Source organism: Panthera pardus, unplaced genomic scaffold, assembly GCF_024362965.1.
Source record: "Panthera pardus isolate Hobbes unplaced genomic scaffold, ASM2436296v1 HiC_scaffold_3, whole genome shotgun sequence".
Classification (NCBI taxonomy): domain Eukaryota; kingdom Metazoa; phylum Chordata; class Mammalia; order Carnivora; family Felidae; genus Panthera; species Panthera pardus.
The window spans coordinates 45,954,873-45,974,923 of NW_026526876.1; the positions used below are offsets into that span (position 1 = coordinate 45,954,873).

Sequence of the window (20,051 nt, forward strand, 5' to 3'; positions counted from 1 at the left end):
GATTCGAGTGTCCTTTGGACTCCGCGGGCTCGACGGGAGGGACCCTGAAATTCTTAATTAGAGCCGGTTGCCATGGCGACAGTCTCTAGGCAGCGTGGGCTGAGCTCTCGGGAGGGCTGGAGGGTGGGCTGCCGCTGGACCCCGAGCGCGCGCCCGTCACCAACTTTCCCTACAGACCCGGGAGGGGGGCAGCGCGCTCCGCCCCCGCCCCCGGGCCGCGCACGTCCGCGCTCGGCGGCGCGCACGCCTGCGGGAGCCCTCTCCAGGCAGCCTAGTGCTGATCGCTCGTGCCGGTGTGGCCGTTAACAGCCTTTGCGGGAGCCTGAGGCTCGAGAGCAGCCCCCTCCCCTTCCTGGACTCCCCCCCCCCCCACTTTCCCGGTCGGCCCCGGGGCATGAGTAGCGATGGCCGGCTGCAGCCCTGAGGAGAAAACTTACCGGCGCTTCCTGGAGCTATTCCTGGGCGAGTTTCGCGGACCGTGCGGCGGCGGCGAGCCTGAACCGGAACCCGAACCCGAGTTGGAGCCCGAGCCCGAACTGGTAGTGGCTGAAGCGGCCGAGGCTTCGGTCGAGGACCCCGGGGAGGAGGCGGCCGCCGTAGCCGCGACGGAGGAGGGGGAGCAAGAGCACCAGCAAGACCCCGAGCCCGAAGAGGAGGCGGTGGAGGAAGAGGCGGCGGCGGCAGCAGAGGGCGAGGAGGAGGAGGCGGCGGCAGCCCGGGGGCAGTCGGCCGTGCCACCGCCGCCGCCGCAGCCCCAGCTGCCGCCTCTGCCCCCGCTCCCGCGGCCGCTGTCGGAGCGCATCACCCGTGAGGAGGTGGAGGGCGAGAGCCTGGACCTGTGCCTGCAGCAGCTCTACAAATAGTTAAGTAGCGGGGCTTGGCTGGGGGTGGGCCCGCTGTCTCCGCCGCATCGGCCTCGACGCGGCTCTCTCGGCCCCTCAACTGCTCTCCTTTCCTCTCTTCACCCCCACTCCCGCGCCTCGCGCCGTTGGAATCGCCCCAGCTGCTCCGACTCGGGCGGTCTCTGCGAGCTGCCCACGCCCGCCTCGGCCTCCGCGCCTCCTGCCTGACCGGGGAGCCGCCCCCGGCGCCCTCCCGCCGGCCTCGGCCCCTTCTTCCCGCTGCACCTCGGCTGCCCACTTCTTGTTCCACTTCACAAGCCCCCTTTTCCTTCATGCTTCGGAAGGTCCTTTCTTCCCGTCTTATGAGCTCCCTCTTCTTCCCGGCTCCCTTCCTCTTCTTGGGAGGTTTCCTCCCACCCGGGTCTGTCTTTTCCCAGTCTGAGTCCCTTGTTGTTTGGCGGCGGAGAGACGCGACTCTTTTCTAGGCTGAGCTGCGAGGTGCCTTCTGCGTAACCGCAAAAACAGTGATAATAATACCGGCCTTATAGCCACAGGAGAGACTGGGGTTGATTTTCCTTCAGGCGCTCAGCGTTGAAAGTGAAGCGGTGTTTAGATGGGCTTAATCCGCGGAAGCCGAGTGTTTTAAAGATTTTTGATAACTTGTAATTGAGGGAGATGGGAAGGAATTGAGAGGGAAGGGTAAGCACATTTTTACCAGCGAATCTTCAGGTGAAAGACACAGAGTCATAATTCGTTAAAGTGGAAAAGTCAGGCTGGTTTGATAACATTGCAATTACGTGCAGTATTTTCAGTCCATTAAGTAAGTAGATGGGGTAGGGGAGAGAAAGCAGATGGCTTAGCTACACAGATGAAAGTCTAAAATAGAAAGGTCGAGGCTTTGCCTTTCATCCCAGTTCTGGTTTTTGTGGGCTTGAAATAGAAACGGTTTACAATTGCGTTTCTTTCTAAATGGAATTGTTCTGAAATAATGACAGAGGAGAATACTGACAAATCTCTGAAAACATTGGTAAACCTGAGAGTGTCTTGGCATTCTGCTGATAGTTGTGATGAAAGGTGTTATTCTGGCTCCCTAAAAGTTTACTGCTGCAAGATTCACTGCAATTAAATTCAAACTCATTTCTTGGATTTTCTCAAAAGCCTGACTTGAAAGAAGGGCCTGGAAAGTAAATGTCAGGTCTTCATCCAGTCTAACAGACATCTGACTAAATCATTCTTCCTGTTAAAGCAGAAGTTTATCAATAGGGAAAAAGCATTTAACGTATGTGCTGTAGAAGTGGACTGTGTTGATGTCCTACACTTTATAAGCTATTTAAAATTTAATTTTAAAATACTATCCGGTTACCAAAGTAATAATGCTTTCTGGGAAATGTAAAAAATAAAATGGCGTGTAATACCACCACCAAGGATAAACAGTATTAACGTTTTAGAGTATTTCTTCCTAGTGTTTGAAAACTGTCATAGGAAAGGGCTTATGAAATGTCATTTTCAAACACTAAATAGACACTTGAAACTTCCTGCTTAAAATAAAATGGAAATGTTTACCAAAGTGGAGGAATTTATCTCAGCATCAGACTAATTTTATTTTGACAGCTCTTACCTTTACAAATGCAGTGACAGAATTAAAGAAACACAAACAGTAGAGAAGGTTCATTAAAAAGAGAGTCATTAATTTAGAACAACCATGAACATTTACCATTCAAGAAGATTTTGAAAAACTGAAATCTATATAAAGATGCTAAGTAAGATGGTAAGTAGATGTGTTTTTCCATATGGAAAGGAAGCAAGATTAATTTCAACGTACATAAAACTAGAAAAAGTATTCAAATGCTAAAATGACCATTTGAGAACAGAAGTTTGGATTTGAAGTAACTAGCAAAGTTAGAAAATATTATTTCACCTTAAGTTAAAGATTTCATGATTTTTACTGTGTTTTGTGCAAAAGCTATTAACCTATTTTTACTCGGATATAAAATGGCTGGCTTGTTTATGTAAAGTATCTTCAAACTCCTTAACAGATTAAAAAAAGCAAAAAAATCTTCACGGTTTAAAAAACATACTTTTAAGTTAACACTTTTAATTTTTTTTTTTAATAAAAGAAAATCATATCAGTCACCAGAGTCAATACTGGAAGACACAGTAGAGGTAGATCATGTTTCTGTCTAAGCACTTTATTTTACAGTTGAGAAAAGTGGATCTGAACTAACAAATTATGTACAAATAGTTCTGACTTTTCTCAACATAAACTCTGAACTGCACAACTCTGCTTTACATATTTGAAATGATGGGTCCTCAAGTTTCCTAGGAAATATTTTGAAATGATTCTGATTAGAAATATGTTGAGAGGCGCCTGGGTGGCTCAGTTGGTTAAGCGTCCACCTTTAGGTCATGGTCTCCCAGTTGGTGAGATGGGGTCCGGAATTGGGCTCTGGGCTGACAATGCAGAGCCTGCTTGGGATTCTCTCCCTTTTTCCCTCTCTCTTTAAAATAAATAAATAAACTTAAAAAAGAAAGAAAGAAATAAAAAGATGTTGAAATTGCTTATTTGGGGAAAGTTATTATTTTTTTTTCCAAAATATTTTCTCAACCACCCACTCCTTATTTTGGGAATTCTTAATATGCTTTAAAAACTCTGTCATACTGGTCAAATGGTGCTAAAATTCTTAAATAGAGCTACCTGAACTATATATTCACCGATTTGATAGTTGGGACTAGTATAAGAAGAAAATCACACTGCATTTAATACCAGTTGTTTTTGTTTTTTGTTTTTTAACGTTTATTCATTTTTGAGAGACAGAGAGAACGGAGTGTGAGCTGGGGAGGGGCGGAGAGAGAAGGAGACAATCCAAAGCAGGCTCTGAGCTGTCAGCACAGAGCTGGATGCGGGGCTCAAACTCACTGACTTCGAGATCATGACCTGAGCTGAAGTCCGACGCCCAACTGACTGAGCCACCTAGGTGCCCCTTTAATACCGGTTTTATAAGTCTGTAGTGTGTGTTTTCTGTCAGGATTTTATAACTATACAATATGTAGCTGCTAAACAGACTAAGCTTCTCTGAAGAAAAGAAGTAAAGGTGCTTATCTTCTCATTACTATTTTATGTATAGACTGGTTGAAAGTAAAAAAAAAAACATAGTGAATGTTTTTCTCAATATTTTGCTTCTCAAGAATTTTAGAATAGGAACAGCAGATATAGTTAAACATTCTTCATTTTGATAAAGTCAGGACTACCTTGAGATAAGCACTTATTTAGGTAAGTAAAGGATCAATGTTTAAATAAACAAAATATAGTTATAATTAGCAACTTAAAAGTTTTTCAAAGTAGTATTTGGGATGAAGTTTTTGCTTTCAAAATGGGAAATATATATTTAGATATCCTCTACTAGATAAAAACAACATGTAACATTTTGAAAGAATAAGAACAACAATTTGAAAATAGCAAAAGTCTCCTTGGATGGGAAAGACCTCTGTTGTGGGCTATTAAATACCTTTTTAAGGACCATTTAAACATTTTTTTCCAGTTTATTAAACTTTAAGAATCAATAATAAAAGCATGCGATATTTTAGAACTTTTACTGAGTTGATCTATTGTCATAAAAAATTCCAGTGATTTAGAACCTTTTTCTAATGACAATATTAGGGTTTCTGAGGTTAATGAGGGACTTGCTTTGAAAAGATGGAAATGAGGATTATAGCTTTGAAATAGTTGGCAAATAAATAAATAAAAAGTTTACAACTGATCTTAGAGCAGATGTGAATATGAGGCTACATGTATAGGTTACATGGGTCAATACTGTGTATTTGTCTACACTATACCGGGGATAAATCTATTTGTTTTCATCCAGAAGAAGCACACGCTCTGAAGTCTTTACTAGAGGTATATGTCATTACATTTTTAGAGCAGTTGTTTCCTTATTTTTTATTTATTTTTATTTTTTTTTAAATTTTTTTAACACTTTATTTATTTTTGAGACAGAGAGAGACAGCATGAACGGGGGAGGGTCAGAGAGAGAGGGAGACACAGAATCCGAAGCAGGCTCCAGGCTCTGAGCTGGCAGCACAGAGCCCGACGTGGGGCTCGAACTCACGGACCGTGAGATCATGACCTGAGCCGATGTCGGCCGCTTAACCGACTGAGCCACCCAGGTGCCCCTAGAGCAGTTGTTTCCTCAGTTACTCATTGGACTTCTTGATGGGGAAACATATTCCAGCACCCTGGCAAAGTTAAGCAGTTCCATATAGTAATGAGAGGTGCGAGGGCACTTTTAAAATAGCTTTGAAAAGAAAATCTTTGGTTATAGACACTAGTAATTCAGTTATATTGAATTATGTGAAACATTTAATAAGTTTCAGATAGTTCAGAAATTACTAAACTTTGTCTCACTTTTACATATATAAATAAAAAATAACTGCATGCAAGTTTTATAGTATCATTCATTTAAAACTACACCTTTTTTCTTATTAGTAAGTAAAAAGTAGGGGTGCTTGGGGTGGCTCAGTTGGTTAAGCGTCCAACTCTTGATGTCTCTTCAGGTTGTGATCCCATGGTTGTGGGATTGAGCCCTGTGTTAGGCTCTGTGCTGACATCGCGGAGCCTGCTTGGGAATCTCTTCTCTGCTCTCTGCCCCTCCGTTACTCATTTGTGCTCTCTCTGGCTCAAAATAAGTAAATGAACATAAAAAAAAAAAAAGAAGTAATAAATGTTCACTATAAGAAGCAGAGAAAATTCACATTAGCAAGAAGAAGAAGAAAGATATCAAGCATTCATTGTTAACCATAGTTTTCAAGTTTTATTCCTGCCTCTCAGGCTGCTGCTTTTCTGTGAGCTTTTAGTACTCTGCCTATCCCTTGAATATTGATGTTTGGTCCTTAGCCTTTTCAACTCTGATGTCTTACTTGTTTGTAGTTGATACCAATTTCTCCCATGGCTTTGGTTATTTGATTCCCAACTCTGTTTCCATCTCTGCTTGGAAACAGCCCTACCTAGATATCCAAAAGGCTTCTCAAACTGTTCAGAACCTAATTCAATCTTCCAACTCCCTCTGTCTCCCTCAAAACAAACAAAACTAAAATCTGATTCTCTTTCTGGTGGGTCCATTTCTCATTTCTCTTTTTCTCACCCTTCACATTCAATAAATTTTGCCTTGTAAACATCTCATAGATATGTCCCACTCCATTCCCATTGTCATTGTCATCTTTTGCCAATCTTACTCTTCTCCAGTATATTCTCCCCAGTATAAGTGATTCCTCTAGAATCTAGATTATGTAGATTGTCTAATTGTCACCTACTGCTTAAACATTTTTATTCTTTTCTCAGCTAGCCAGACTGTGCAGTTAAAGGCACAGTACTCCAGACCACTAAGTCTGCCCAAGACTTCTGACCCCAGCTGCAAGGAGTTAGGGTTCAACTACAGAGTTAGATGGAAGAGACCACACAAGACCACCCTCACTTCTGACATCAACTGTAAGTTTAGGGATTTCTTAAAACCACCCCTAGATTTGGTCACCTACTGGAAAGACTCACAGAACTCCCTGAAGGCTATTGTACTAATGGATATTGTTCCTTATAGAGAAAAGTTACAAATTACAACCAGCCAGGGGCACCTGGCTGGCTTAGTCGGTGGAGCATTCAACTTTTGATCTCGGGATTGTAAATTTCAGCCCCATGGTTGGGTGTAGAGATTGCTTAAAAATCTTTAAACAAAAAGCAAGGGGGTGCCTAGGTGGCTTAGTGGTTAAGCATCTGGCTCTTTTTAAAAAATGTTTATTTTTGAGAGAGAGAGAAAGACAGAGCCCGAGCAAGAGAGGGGCAGAGAGTGAGGGAGACACGGAATCCAAAGCAGGCTCCAGGTTCCAAGCTGTCAGCACTGAACCCAGGCAGGGCTCGAATTCACAAACTGTGAGATCATGACCTGAGTCCAAGTCAGACACTTAACCAGCTGAGCCACCCAGGCACCTCAAGCACCTGACTCTTGATTTCAGCTCAGGTCATGATCTCCTGGTTCGTGAGTTGAAGCCCTGCACCCAACTCTGCTGATGGTGTGGAGCCTGTTTGGAATTCTCCCTCTCTCTCCCTCTCTCTTTGACCCTCCCTCCCTCCCTCCTTCCCTGCCTCTCTCTCTCTCTCTCTCTCTCTCTCTCTCAAAAAAAAAAAAAAAAAAAAAAACCCAGAAAACAAATTAGGACCAGCCAACAGAAGACATGCATGGACACAATCTAGGAGAGTTTCAAATGTGAAACTTCTGTTGTCTTCAGGGATGTGCTCCCCTCTCCAGGATTGATGTGGATAATAACACCTAGAGTATTCCAGCCCAAGAAGCTCACTCGAGCTTCAGCGTCCAGAGGTTTTTTGTTTTGTTTCATTTTTAAATTTTATTTAAGTAAATTCTGTACCCAGCGTGGGACTTCAATTCATGACCCCAAGTTCAACAGTCGCACATTCTAAAAAAAACAAAAACGAAAACAAAAAACAACCTTCTTCCAACTGAGCCAGCCAGGGGCCCCGGTGTCCAGAGTTTTTATTGAGATTGATTGGTTGAACTGGAGGTCAGGCTGATACCATGTGGTCCCAGGGGCCCATCATAAATAATGAAGGCACTCCCATTACTCCAGAAATTCCAAAGTTTAGAGGTTACCTCCTGGGAGCCACAGACAAAGGCCAGACCTCTCTCTGGGCAAAGCCAAATTCTTTACTGTATACCTTCATTACTTATCTCTCCATTGCTCTTCAGGTAAAATTCAAAGAAGGCCTTATAATCTTATTCCATCAGCCTCATTTCTGAATCACTGTCTGCTGACTCCATCCCACCTCTACAGCTCTAGAAACTACGGCTATTTTAGACTACTATATTAGTTTGAACATGCCGTGTTTGGTTTTACCTCTGCACTTTTGCATATAACACAGTATTCCTTCTACCTAGAATACTATGCACCCCCACTACCACCCTTCCCAGTCCAATCTCTTACCCATTCTTTAGGTCTCCATTTAACAAACAGCTTATTCACCATCCCCACACTCATGAGTTAAGTGTCTCTTCCATGTGCCCCTCTAGAATACCCAGTGCCTTTTCCTGTTGTAGCACTTGTTTGATTCATTATTTTTTTTGTCAACAAATATGTGTTTTTTACTAGAGCAGTGGTTTTCAAAGTGAGGTGTACCCAAAACAGTCCATTAGGGCAAAAGAAGAAAATACTGAAATCTATTTACTTGTATACAAAATGCAAGTGTAAGTACTGTTAATACTTGATGTGTTGATTTAGATGGGCAGTTCCGTGTGACAACTGATTTTATGTCAAGCATGGTAAATGAGGTATACTGATGAAATGCAAGTTTCACAGGTTAGAAGAATCAACACTGGCACCCTCCCTCCCATTTTTCAGAATGTTATGAAGTATTGCAGTTTACCTACACTGATTAAATGGATTTATTATATTTCCTGGTTTTAACAAAATTAACCCTCACAAAATGGATGTTTGGCTTTAAAAATACCTGCAAAATAAAATAAAAATTCCTGCAAAGAAATCATGGGTTTAATATAATATTTGTAAGTGTAAGAAACAACAAAACTCGATTGCCTGTGCTTCTCCCATACTTAGTTACCTAAGATTTTTTTAAAAAAGAGAATATCCTATCTGATTAGAAATCAACAAGAATGGATTTATTAAGTAGATTATGTGAAATAATGAAATACAGGTTATTCAAAGAAATACCCAAATATTACTTGTGAGGGGTGCCTGGCTAGCTCAGTTGGTAGAGTATGTGACTCTTAACTTGAGGGTCGTGAGTTCAAGCCCCACATTGGGCATGCAGCCTACTTTAAAAAAAAAAAATTACCTGTGAGAGTTGTGTGCAAATGTGCATGTGTGTATGTATGTAATTTATAAATATCTGTATACATATACAGATATTCCATATGTATACAGATATACCATATATATACATATATATTTACACACACATACATACACATACATGGTAGGGGAGAGAGAGAGCAAAAAGTATACACACATTGGGGAGGAGGTTCGTGGTGCTCCAAATATTTTGGTAGGGTGTCTGAGCAAGTGTTTGGAGCCATTTGCATTAGATTTATTAGCTACATGTTTGCCATCATATCCCTAGGTTAATATTGAGAGGGACATGTACAACACACAATAAATATTTGCTGATCCAGTGAATGAGCTGAGATTTTTAAAAAAGATAGTTCTGGGGTGCCTGGGTGGCTCAGTCGGTTGAGGGTCTGACTTCGACTCAGGTCATGATCTCACAGTTTGTGGGTTTGAGCCCTGTATTGGACTCTGCGCTGACAGCTCAGAGCCCGGAGCCTGCTTCAAATTCTGTTTCCTTCTCTCTCTGCCCTGTCCACCTGGCTCTCCGTCTCTCTCTCAAAAATAAACATTAAAAATAAAAATAAGTAAATTAAAAATAAAGATTTAAAAATTGTAGTTCTTACAATTTTAAACTGCTTTTTTAAAAACTTAGTAAAAATAAAAAACTTATTAAATTTTGAACTTTTAAGTGTATGGAAAATAAAATAATGCACTCATCACCCACCCTTAGCAATGATCAATTTGTGGCCAATCTTGTTTCATCCTAACCTCCAGACATCTCACCCCACCTCCCATTATATCCTATGTAACTTTAAAATGAACACTCAGTAATTTAATCACAATTCTATTGGACTTTTAGGTGTTAACCAATTTTTGGTTACTCATACTTTGAGCAAACTTTTAATTTTCTTAGTGTGTAGTTCTATTGTTGGGACTGTGTTAAAACATATTTACATATTTAAGACTTTTCATTCACAGTTTTAAAATGTCCTCTAACAAGGTTTTATTAGTTTACCCTCTAGCAGATATATGTTTAAAAAGAATATTTTTTGGGGCACCTGGATGGCTCAGTTGGTTAAGCGGCCAACTTGGGCTCAGGTCATGATCTTGCGGTTTGTGAGTTCAAGCCCTGCATCGGGCTCTGTGCTGACAGCTCAGAGCCTGGAGCCTGCTTCAGATTCTGTGTCTCCTCCTCTCTCTGCCCCTCCCATATTCATGCTCTGTCTCTCTCTGTCTCTCAATAATAAATAAACGTTAAAAAAAAATTAAAAAAAATAAAAAGATTTTTTTGTATTATGAAATATTTTAAATATTTACCAAATAGAGTAATAAAGCAAATATCCATATACCCATTATTCAGTTTCAACAAATTGTCATAATTAGGATCATTTTAAAGAAATGAAACATTTCATATGGAATTGAAGATTTTGTTTTCACTCTCTTCTCTAAACCCATTTCCTTTTTCTCAAAGGTAATCTGAGGATTCTTGTAATGTATCCTTCTGTATTTTTATATTTTTACTACATATGAATTTGTACGGTCTCAATATATGCTGGGCTTTTAATTTGTTTTTGTTTTTATAAATAGCTATGTTGAGACTTTAAAAAAGATTTGTGTTGATACATAGAGATCTAGGTTTTTGGTTTTTTTTCATTTTAGCTACTATATAGCATTCCATTGTCTGATTGTATTATGACTTATTTATCCAATCTATTGACAGACATTTGGGTTGTTTCTAATTTTTGCATATTATGCACTCTATTAGTTTAATAATAGCTACTGTAATGGGTAAATCCTAAAATCTCAAAAGCCTAACATAGTGTTAATTGCTTGCTCACAGAGTAACCCTCAATGGAGAAGAAAGGGCTGTGTTCTATAGAGTGATTAAGGGATTCAGGCTAATAGAGGGTATGTCACCTTCAACCTGTAGTTTCCAAGGTTGCTTTAGGCATCAACATCCATGCAGCAAGCAAGCATAAGAAGAGTAGAGAATGGTGTTGGAAGTTTTTAGGAGCAGTCTTTAGAAAGGACAAAGGACATATATAATTCTTCTCACTTTTCAGTGAATAGAATGCAAGTCATGTTGGCACCACCCATGGCCTACATTTCACAGCAAACAGAACCGAGAACAACTCTACACCATGGAAAAAAGAACACAGAACTTTGATGGAGAGCTGGCATTCTTTGCCCTTCAGATAATTCTACAGTTTGGTCATGTCTCCTTGTGCATGTGTTTATAGATTTCTTGGGTATATATCTAAAAGTGGGATTGTCAGATTGAAGTTACTTACACTTTTACTTTGTTAGACATTGCCAGATTACTTTGTCCAACTTCATTGTATAAGAGGTTTGGTTTGTCAGTGTTCTAATAGTTGAACTGCTATACCAGTCAGCTAGTATTTTTACATAGCTGTATGCCAGTAATGTCACTGAACTATAATGGGAAGAGAATACTTCTAGTTGGCTGGAATTTTGGAAGAGGACACTCACCTAGAAGTCTAGACCAGTGCTATCCAAAAGGAGTATAATTGAACCACATATATAATTGAAAATTTGGTAACCACATTTTAAAAATTGAAAGACAGGTGAATTTAGTTTTAATAATTTAGTTAACCAAATACAGTATATCCAAATATCATATATCAAAACATATTACCATTTAAACATGTAATCAATATTAAAATACTATTTTTAATTTTAATTTTAAAAAATTATTTTAGAGAGAGTGTGAGCAGGGGAGAGGGGTGCAGAGAGAGAGAGAGAGAGAGAGAGAGAGAGAGAGAATCTTAAGCAGGCTCCATGCTCAACATGGATCCCGAAGTGGAGCTTGATCCCATGACCCTGAGATCATGACCTGAACTGAAATCAAGAGTCAGACACTTAACTGACTGAGCCACCCAGGTGCCCAAAGACATTATAATTTTTTATACCGAGTTTTCAAAATCCTGTGTATCTTTTGCACTTATAGCACATCTGACTTTAGAATATCATACTTCAAATATTTAGGTATCATATCAGGCTAGTGACTGTATTGAATCACACGGGTTTCGTTAAATAACAAAAACTTTAATTCTATAACACGTATCTGACATTTAATTTCAAAGTCACATTTAAATGGGTTCTCCAGTCACCACCTACATCTTTATTCAGTTTTTGGAGGAATAGCAAGCTGAATTTATTTTTCTTAGATTTCTTTCTTGACAAGAGAATAATCTGATTTAGATTACTGAATTGTTAACTTCTCCTCACGGAGTATAGGGGGTGATAGTTTTCAGTTACTTTTCTGTTGTTGTGTAATGTGTTACCCAAACTTAGTGGCTTGAAACAATGCCTATTGTTTTCTTACAGTTAAGTCCAGGAATGTTCCACTAGGTTCTCTGCTTAAGGTCTCAAGTTAAGACCAAAGTGTTGGCCGACTGGACTTATCTGGAGGCTCAGGAGAAGGCTCCACTTCCCAAGGCTATTCCGGTTGTTAACAGAATCTAGATCCTCATGAAAGATCTGAGGTCCCTATTTCCTTGGTAATTGTCAGGTGGGAGCTGATTATCATTCCTAGAAGCCACCCACATTCCTTCTCACAGAGCCCTCTTCATTTTCAAACCACTAATGGCACATCAAAATACTTCTCATTCTTCAAATTTCTTTGGCTTCTCTTGCTGCCAGAGAAAGCTGTCTGCTTTTAAGACCTCATTTGATTAGATCAGATCCACTGAGATAATCTCCCTATTTTCAGATCAACTTGCTGTACAATATAACACAATCATAGGAGTGATATTTCATTAGTATCCACAGATTTTAGCGGTTAAGAGTGGGGCATCTTTGGGGGACCATTTTAGTAATTTTTCATACCACAGTAGAGAAGCAAGATGGCAGAGCATTTTAATTATTTTGTTTCAAATTCTTTTAATTCCATTTGTAAATGAAAGAAAAATAGTCTGCCCATTTCTTTTTGTCTTCATTTCCACCAGCTTGGTCCAAGTTTTCATCAATTCTTACTTAGCTTCCTGTAGCAGTACTCTATAAACTATTCTTCCACATTTGCCTCCCGTCCATTGGTTTTCCATTCAGCAGTTGTCTGACCTCATCTTGATCTGGCTCTGTGCTCAGTTATTATGTTTCAATCACAGTGGTCTTCCTTTAGTTCCCAGAATCTGCCCTGCTCTGTCAGGAGGGTCTCTGAGCTTTTGTTTTCTTTGCCCAAGCAGCTTTTCCCCTTCTTTCCAACTACCCAACTCAACCATTAGGTTTAAAGTATCTCTTTCTCATAGAGGTGTTTCCTTACCTGTGGTCTAAATTAAGTTTTGTTTTTGGTTTTCGTAGCATCCTTTTTTCTTTACATCCATTTATCACAATTTATATATATGCATGCATTAGTTGTTTAATGTATCTTCTCCCGAATGCGGGCAAGAGATAAAGAATGTTTTGTTGTTCTTTGTGTATCCAGCATCTAGTACAAGTCCTGGCCCATAGTAGGCAGTTATTTGCTGAATAAATGAATGAATCGTCAATTTATTTTCTGTTTGATCTACCATGTTGTTTCCTTTCCAGATTTTTATAGGCCTTTTCTCATTCTCTTCTTTCTCTTTTATTATTTTCTTCTGCGGCTCTCTGAATGGTAGAGGAGCTTGGTTTCCTATTGTATGTTATTTTTCGTATGTTAACATTTTCAACTAGCTATAGCAATGTTTACAGTTCTCATCTTTAGCACTCCACAGTTTTGCAAATGAACATTTTTGCAAAATGAACATTTTCAGTGGCTTAAAAGAGTTTTCATGTAAATTCTTTGAGAATATTGTGAACAATGAAAAGTTTGAATAATAATGATAATACTGTAGAGAGAGGAAGCTAGTTAAAAGAGCTAGTTAAAAGGGGCGCCTGGGTGGCTCAGTCAGTTAAGCTTCCAACTTCGGCTCCGGTCATGATCTCACGGTTCGTGGGTTCGAGCCCCGCATCGGGCTCTGTGTTGACAGCCGGGAGCCGGGAGCCGGGAGCCGGGAGCCGGGAGCCGGGAGCCGGGAGCCGGGAGCCGGGAGCCGGGAGCCGGGAGCCTGCTTCAGATTCTGTCTCCCTCTCTCTCTGCCCCTCCCCCACTCGCGCTCTGTCTCAAAAATAAATAAACATTAAAAAAAAAAAAAGAGCTAGTTAAAAGGTTGAGAAGATTTTTAATTCTTTGTGTGCGTTTTCACTTAAGGTTTTACCTTCTGGTGTAAAGGTCTGAGGAGGACCACCAGTCCATTACTTCTTGTTTTAGTTTTAAGTCATCAAGGAAAAAGAATCAAAGAACCAATCTGCTGGTTAGAAATATCAAACATAGTTTTTTTCCTGGTGACTGGATTCCATAATGATGGATACAATTCCCACAGAAACGTTATAGTTATTGTTTGGTATGAATTTGAAGTATTTGACCTACTTACCACAAGATAGAATCTCTCATCTTTGATCTTACATAGGAATTTCTTATTCACATTTCTCTAGCTGTGAATCTAAAAATAAAAACTAAAACAAAAAATTGCTTTTTAATTAGCCTGTTTTTTGATAATTATATTGTGCTACAGCTAATATTTACCTTTGCATTAAAAAAACAAGCAACAAAAAATAAAATGTAATGCCTTTAAGGTGATATGTATAGTGTTTGCAAAATTGTGTTTGAGGTATGTGATACATAAAATTCTTTCTTAGGCCAAAACTCTAGAGGGCAGGAATCAGGTTGTGAACATGTTCTTATTGAACCTATAAGTTATCACATAAATATGAGAGGTGACCATCATTAAATCAGGCTGTCACTGATTTTGCGATAGAAATGACCTCTGAAGTTTTTAGATTTGATTTCTGGCAATTGTGAATATTTATTAGTTCTTAGAGCCTTCGTTTAAGGCAGCTTATAAATACAGTGTCATCTGTTACTTGGATTTGTCATATTCACAATCTACTTATATGCAATTAGAAGAATAAAAAATATCTTCAACTTTTCAAGGTCATGGAAAGTTAACTGCATTTAGAAACAATTTTCAGTCTTTTAAAACATAAATATGAATTTGCATTTAAATGCTCTTTGCCAGGATATTCTCTAATCTTGGATTGGTAAATATAAATGTCTTTCTATAAGACTTAGTTAACAATGTAAACCTGCAGAGAATCGGCATTGTCTGCACCTGAAATAATAATTGTGGAACTAGTTGTAGTTATAAGTCGCTCCTGTTTCTTTTGTTGCTACTACATTTATTGAGAGCTTGTCCAAAGACTATTTTATTTGATATTAGGTTCTATTATTAACCCATTTTGCAGATGTGAAAGCCAAGTCACAGTTTAAAGAACTTTCTCAAGTGTTCACTATTAGTGGTTATCACTAGGAAATCAGGGAGACTGACTTGAGAGCTTTGAAGTTTGTTTTATGATTTTTCATGGTGTGTTACAAACATACTTTTGTAGGGAAGAATCTCAGTGAAGATACAATTCAGTTGTTTGAATTTTGACCAATGTTTTTGCTTAATTCACTCTGTTTACCTCTTCTTGCCTTGATTACTTTAGTAGCCTCCCAGCCATTAGTCTCCTCCCTCTAATCTAGCCTTACTGGATTTTCTAACACAATTGAATTCTCTGTATTTCTCTAAAGATATCATGTTATTTCTTGCCTGTTTGCCTTTGTAGGTGCTGTTACTTCTTCATGGAACATCTACTTTCCCAGCTAACTATAACCTCTCTTTTGAGGGAGAGAGTGCAGTTGGATTTTCATTTCATCTTCTACCTTGAAAGTCCATCTTGCTAAGGTTTTACCGATAAGGAGCAGTCTAAAATGGTTGCACCTAATATTTTCCTAAACTCTTGCTTCTAATGAAAGAAAAGACTAACAATTAGTGCTGCTTATTAAAAATACAGCTTGGTGTATAGTTCATAACAGTGGCAAACAAACATGTCACTATTCCATTTTATACTTGACTAAACCTGCCTTTTTAGATCTTTTAATTTCAATATTGTTGAAGTAGCCAAAGGCACATATTTTCTATACAGTTTTAATGCCTAATGTAGTAGTCATCTACTCAATGTAGTAGTTATTTTGGGAAAGAAATCTTAAAAACATTTTTTTAAAATTAAGTAAGAAGAGAAATAGATTTTTAAATGTTAATTTATTTTGAAAACGAGAGAGAGTGTGAATGGGGGAGGGATGGAAAAAGAAGAAGAGAGAAAATCCCAAGCAGGCTCCACACTGTTAGCATGGAGCCCAATGCAGGGCTCCATCTCATGAACTGTGAGATCATGACCTGAGCCAAAATCAAGAGTTGGATGCTCAACTGACTGAGCCACCCAGATGCCCCAAGAAGAGAAATAGTTTTGCTCAGTTTATAGTCTGTATTAATGTCATATATTCAGTGCATAATCTTTTAGAAGCCAGTAAAATACATAGTAGTCATTAATAAGCAGTGACTACAGAAAGCAATGACTGCTTGTATTCTAGAAGTGTCATGGATGAGTCCATATGCTATAACGTGGTTTTGGAATCATTATCATTGTAAAATCATTATTCTTTTGCATAATGCATTAAAAAATGGCTCAAAGTAAAACTTGTCCTTCAGAGTCATTTTATATATTAAAATATCCAGTTTATATTCAACATATAATACCAAAGCAAAACTATCCTTGACTGTCAAGGAAAGGAGGAGAAAATAGAACAAGTGATATCATCTAGTGTAGTTCTGTAAAAATGTTTTGAAGTTAAAATATATCGAAGGTCAAATACAAAAGCATTTTCTCAAAATGAGGCCTTATACTCTTATTCAAACCAACTAATTAAACATTAAATGGAAAAAGTCTATTAAATATTACATTAATTAGTATATCTTTATACTCTTCCATAGGTTAAAATTACCAAACTGTGAAACTAAGTCTTCTCTTTTCCCTAAGGACTACAAAGGGAGATTTTAATTAAGCTTTGCTATATTAAGAATTTCCTTGGTTTTAAAAAGCTACTTATTTTACTATAACTTTTCTAAGTGGTTATCTAAATAAAGATAGCCTTATGTAGGGCTTGGTAATTTTGTGGTTAATATATGCCAAAAAATAGGTATTTAGTTCCTGAGGCATATGTCACCAGCAATATTCAGGCAAGATATTGAATCATTTGGTATTTTGCAATATGTATAAGTAACAGTAAATTCTAAAAACAGTATGATTAAAGGCAGCATCCTTTTGTGAAACTGATATTAATGGAGTTTATTTTCTTTACTTGTTTTCCACCTCATTACAGAAAGGATTTCAAGTGGCAAATTAATTTTCCTATAATGGGAGTAATATTTAGTCATCAAAAAACATTAAGTACCTACCATATGCCAAGCACTGTGCTATATGCTGCTTATACAGAAATAAAATATATATTCCTTTCCTCAAGAAGTGTGCAGTTTAGAGGAAAAATCAGACAAGTTAACCAGCAAGTACAGTACAATGTGAGTATAATAAAAATTATGAACTCTGTTATATATGAGGTGATATACTAAGCACATTATAGGCTATTGTTTTCTATTTTTTAATCAGGAAATTAATGTTTAGTAACATTAGGTAACTCCTCCCAGGTAACCTAGTAAATGGTAAATGGTATAATCAAAATTTAAACTCAGGTGTGTCTGACTCCAAAGTGTTTTCTTGCTGTGTACTGACTGAAAAGCGTTAAGGACACAGTGATGAAGAGGATTTTATGGGGACACTGAGGCAGGTGTGCTAATGTAGGACATTAGATTGTGGAAGGGGATGTTTACATTTTTAGAGTTTAGAAGATTAAATAGGAATTAGCCAAGAGGAGCAGGAAAAGCATTCCAACAGAGAGACTACCATGTACAAAATCATGGAGATGAGAAAGCATATTCCATTTGGGACTTGTCTGGCTGACTCTTACTTCTCTGAATAAAGAAGGGTAAACCTCAAGAAAGACCAGAGAAATAACCCAGAAGTCATTCACTCATTCATTTGTTCAGTCAGTATCGGGCATTGTAGGTTTTGTATTCACACATCTCTGGGAAGATACTGGAATTTTTATTATTTTCTTTCCTTTTCTTTCTTTTTTTTTGATACTGGAATTTTTAAAATCACAAGTTGTTTAACGCCAGTAATGTTAAACAAAATGCCCCATAATCAGGAAACAGAAGAGCTTTATGTTCTTTCTTCTGCTCTATAATTTGTGTTTTATTTGGCTTTTAGAACAATGGCTTCTAAATTGTAAAATTTTTTTTGTCTTTTCTCATCTTTTCTTTCTTATCATTTCCTCTCGTCATGCTACCTGATGCCAACCTGTGTGGAGATTTTAGAACTGAAGACTGCCTAAAGTGTTCTCATTTTAACTATACTTAAATCTTATTTTCTTCCTAAAGCTTTATGAAAGGATAAGTATGTTTCTGTGTATCAGTATCTACTGCGTGAACTTATCTTTCAGAGGATAAATATACTAAAAGTACTAAAACTGATGCTTTCAAAGCAAAGACATATTTGGAGAGATAGAAGCACATCAAACTGCCGGATGGATATACAAGACAACACAAGATCAAAACCCAGATTAGAAATATAAACTTTAGGAAGTTAGGAATGGTTTTTCTGAGTCAGAAGGAGTGATGTTTATTATTAGACACATTTATTCAGTGAGAGAATTTTTAATTTACTTTCTTCTTTACAATCTAAAGACATAGACTTCAACACTTATTTCAAATTCAATGTTATCTTCAACTAGAATTTCCCAGAGGTCAGCTGGGTGTAATTATCCCCTTCCCTGAACTCCCAAGTATTTTATCTGTATCTTTTTAGAAAACATTCAATAATTCCTTCCTTTTTATATGTCATTATATACGTATTTTATCTCCTCTGTTAAACTGTATGTACCTTCCTTGCAGCAAAATTCATGTTTGATCCATAGCACTAAGCTTTGTATGTATAAGGCACTGAGCTAATACTTAATGAATTAAAGCACAGCATCCATATCATAAACTAAATCATTAGAGCAGTGTTTTGTACAGTGTGGGACATGACTTACTTCAGAATCATCTGGGATGTTTTGTTAAAAATGCAGTTTCTTGTGCTTCTGTCCACACCTCCCGAATGAGAATTTCTTTGGTTTCCAAGAATCTTGTTTTGAGTAAAAGCCCTAGGTAATTATGATGCACACCAGAGTTTGAGAACCCACTGCATTAGGGAGAATGTAAAAATCCAAATTAAAATTTAGGTTACAGGAGGGGTGCCTGGCTGACTCAGTCAATAGAGCATGTGACTCTTGGTCTTGGGGTCTTGAGTTCAAGTCTCATGTTGGATGTGGAGCCTAAAAAATAAATAAAATTGAGATTACATGAAATTGAAAATGTGCCTAATGTTAAAACATTTCATACAAAGCAGAGCATAAAATAGAAGAAAAAATGAATAGGAAGATATTTTCAATGTAGTTTTTCTGTCAAGATCGATGTTGTGTTTTGGAACTTTAAGTTTTAAAAAGCATATATAGATGTAAATGATTTGAATATTAATGACCATGTTTTGTGAATACATTTGAAGTAAAGCACCATGGTTTTATAACTAAAGACTAAGAAAAGATGTGTTGAATGTTCTAATCTGCATAGAAGTCTTTTAGGGTATGATTTCATATACTATAGTTTGGGACTAATAGTTTTATTGTAAGAAATAGTGTGGTTTAGGGGTGCCTGGGTGGCTCAGTCAGTTAAGCATCTGACTTCAGCTCAGGTCATGATCTCACACTCCGTGAGTTCGAGCCCTGCATCGGGCTCTGTGCTGACAGCTCAGAGCTTGGAGCCTGCTTCAGATTCTGTGTCTCCCCCTCTCTCTGCCCCTCCCCTGCTCATGCTCTGTCTCTCTGTCTCAAAAATAAATACAAACATTAAAAAAAAAAGAAATAGTGTGGTTTACATAACATTTAACAATACATATTTTTCCTTAACAACACATTGTGTTTTAGATTTACTTGTCATAGAGTGTTTTTATCTGTGATTTTGAAAAATATGGAACTATTGATAGAATGCCAGTTATCTTGGAATAAATATGCATTATTAAAATTGATAAAGGCTAGCATAAGTTGTAGGAAGGAAGTTCAGTATAGATTTTCATCCAGGTAGTTCTTTTTTTTCCTAATGTGATATACAGTGGTTTTATAAACTTAAACTGTTTTTATAGTGGGAGTAAAGATAAAAAATGCTTAAGTAATGCTTGTAATATAGGGCACTGATCCTGGTAATTTGCATATATTAATTCACTTAATTCTCACAACAACCAAAAGAAATAGGCATTTAATACAGGTAAGGAAACTGAGGTACTAAGTAACAAATTTGCCCCAAATTCACACTGGTAAGTGGCTAAGATATGAATCCATATGGGGTAGCTTCA

At 38.1% G+C, this 20,051-nt stretch overlaps 1 protein-coding gene across 1 annotated transcript in view; it reads left to right on the top strand.

Moving 5' to 3' along the window:
* The first annotated feature begins 210 nt into the window (after window positions 1-210).
* The window catches only part of PPM1E (protein phosphatase, Mg2+/Mn2+ dependent 1E), a 216,711-nt gene continuing 196,870 nt past the window's right edge, over window positions 211-20,051 (top strand). The window contains exon 1 of the mRNA XM_053892866.1: window positions 211-862. Within this exon, the coding sequence (XP_053748841.1) occupies window positions 405-862 (458 nt within the window). The 5' untranslated portion in view covers window positions 211-404. The remainder of the gene's footprint in view (window positions 863-20,051) is intronic.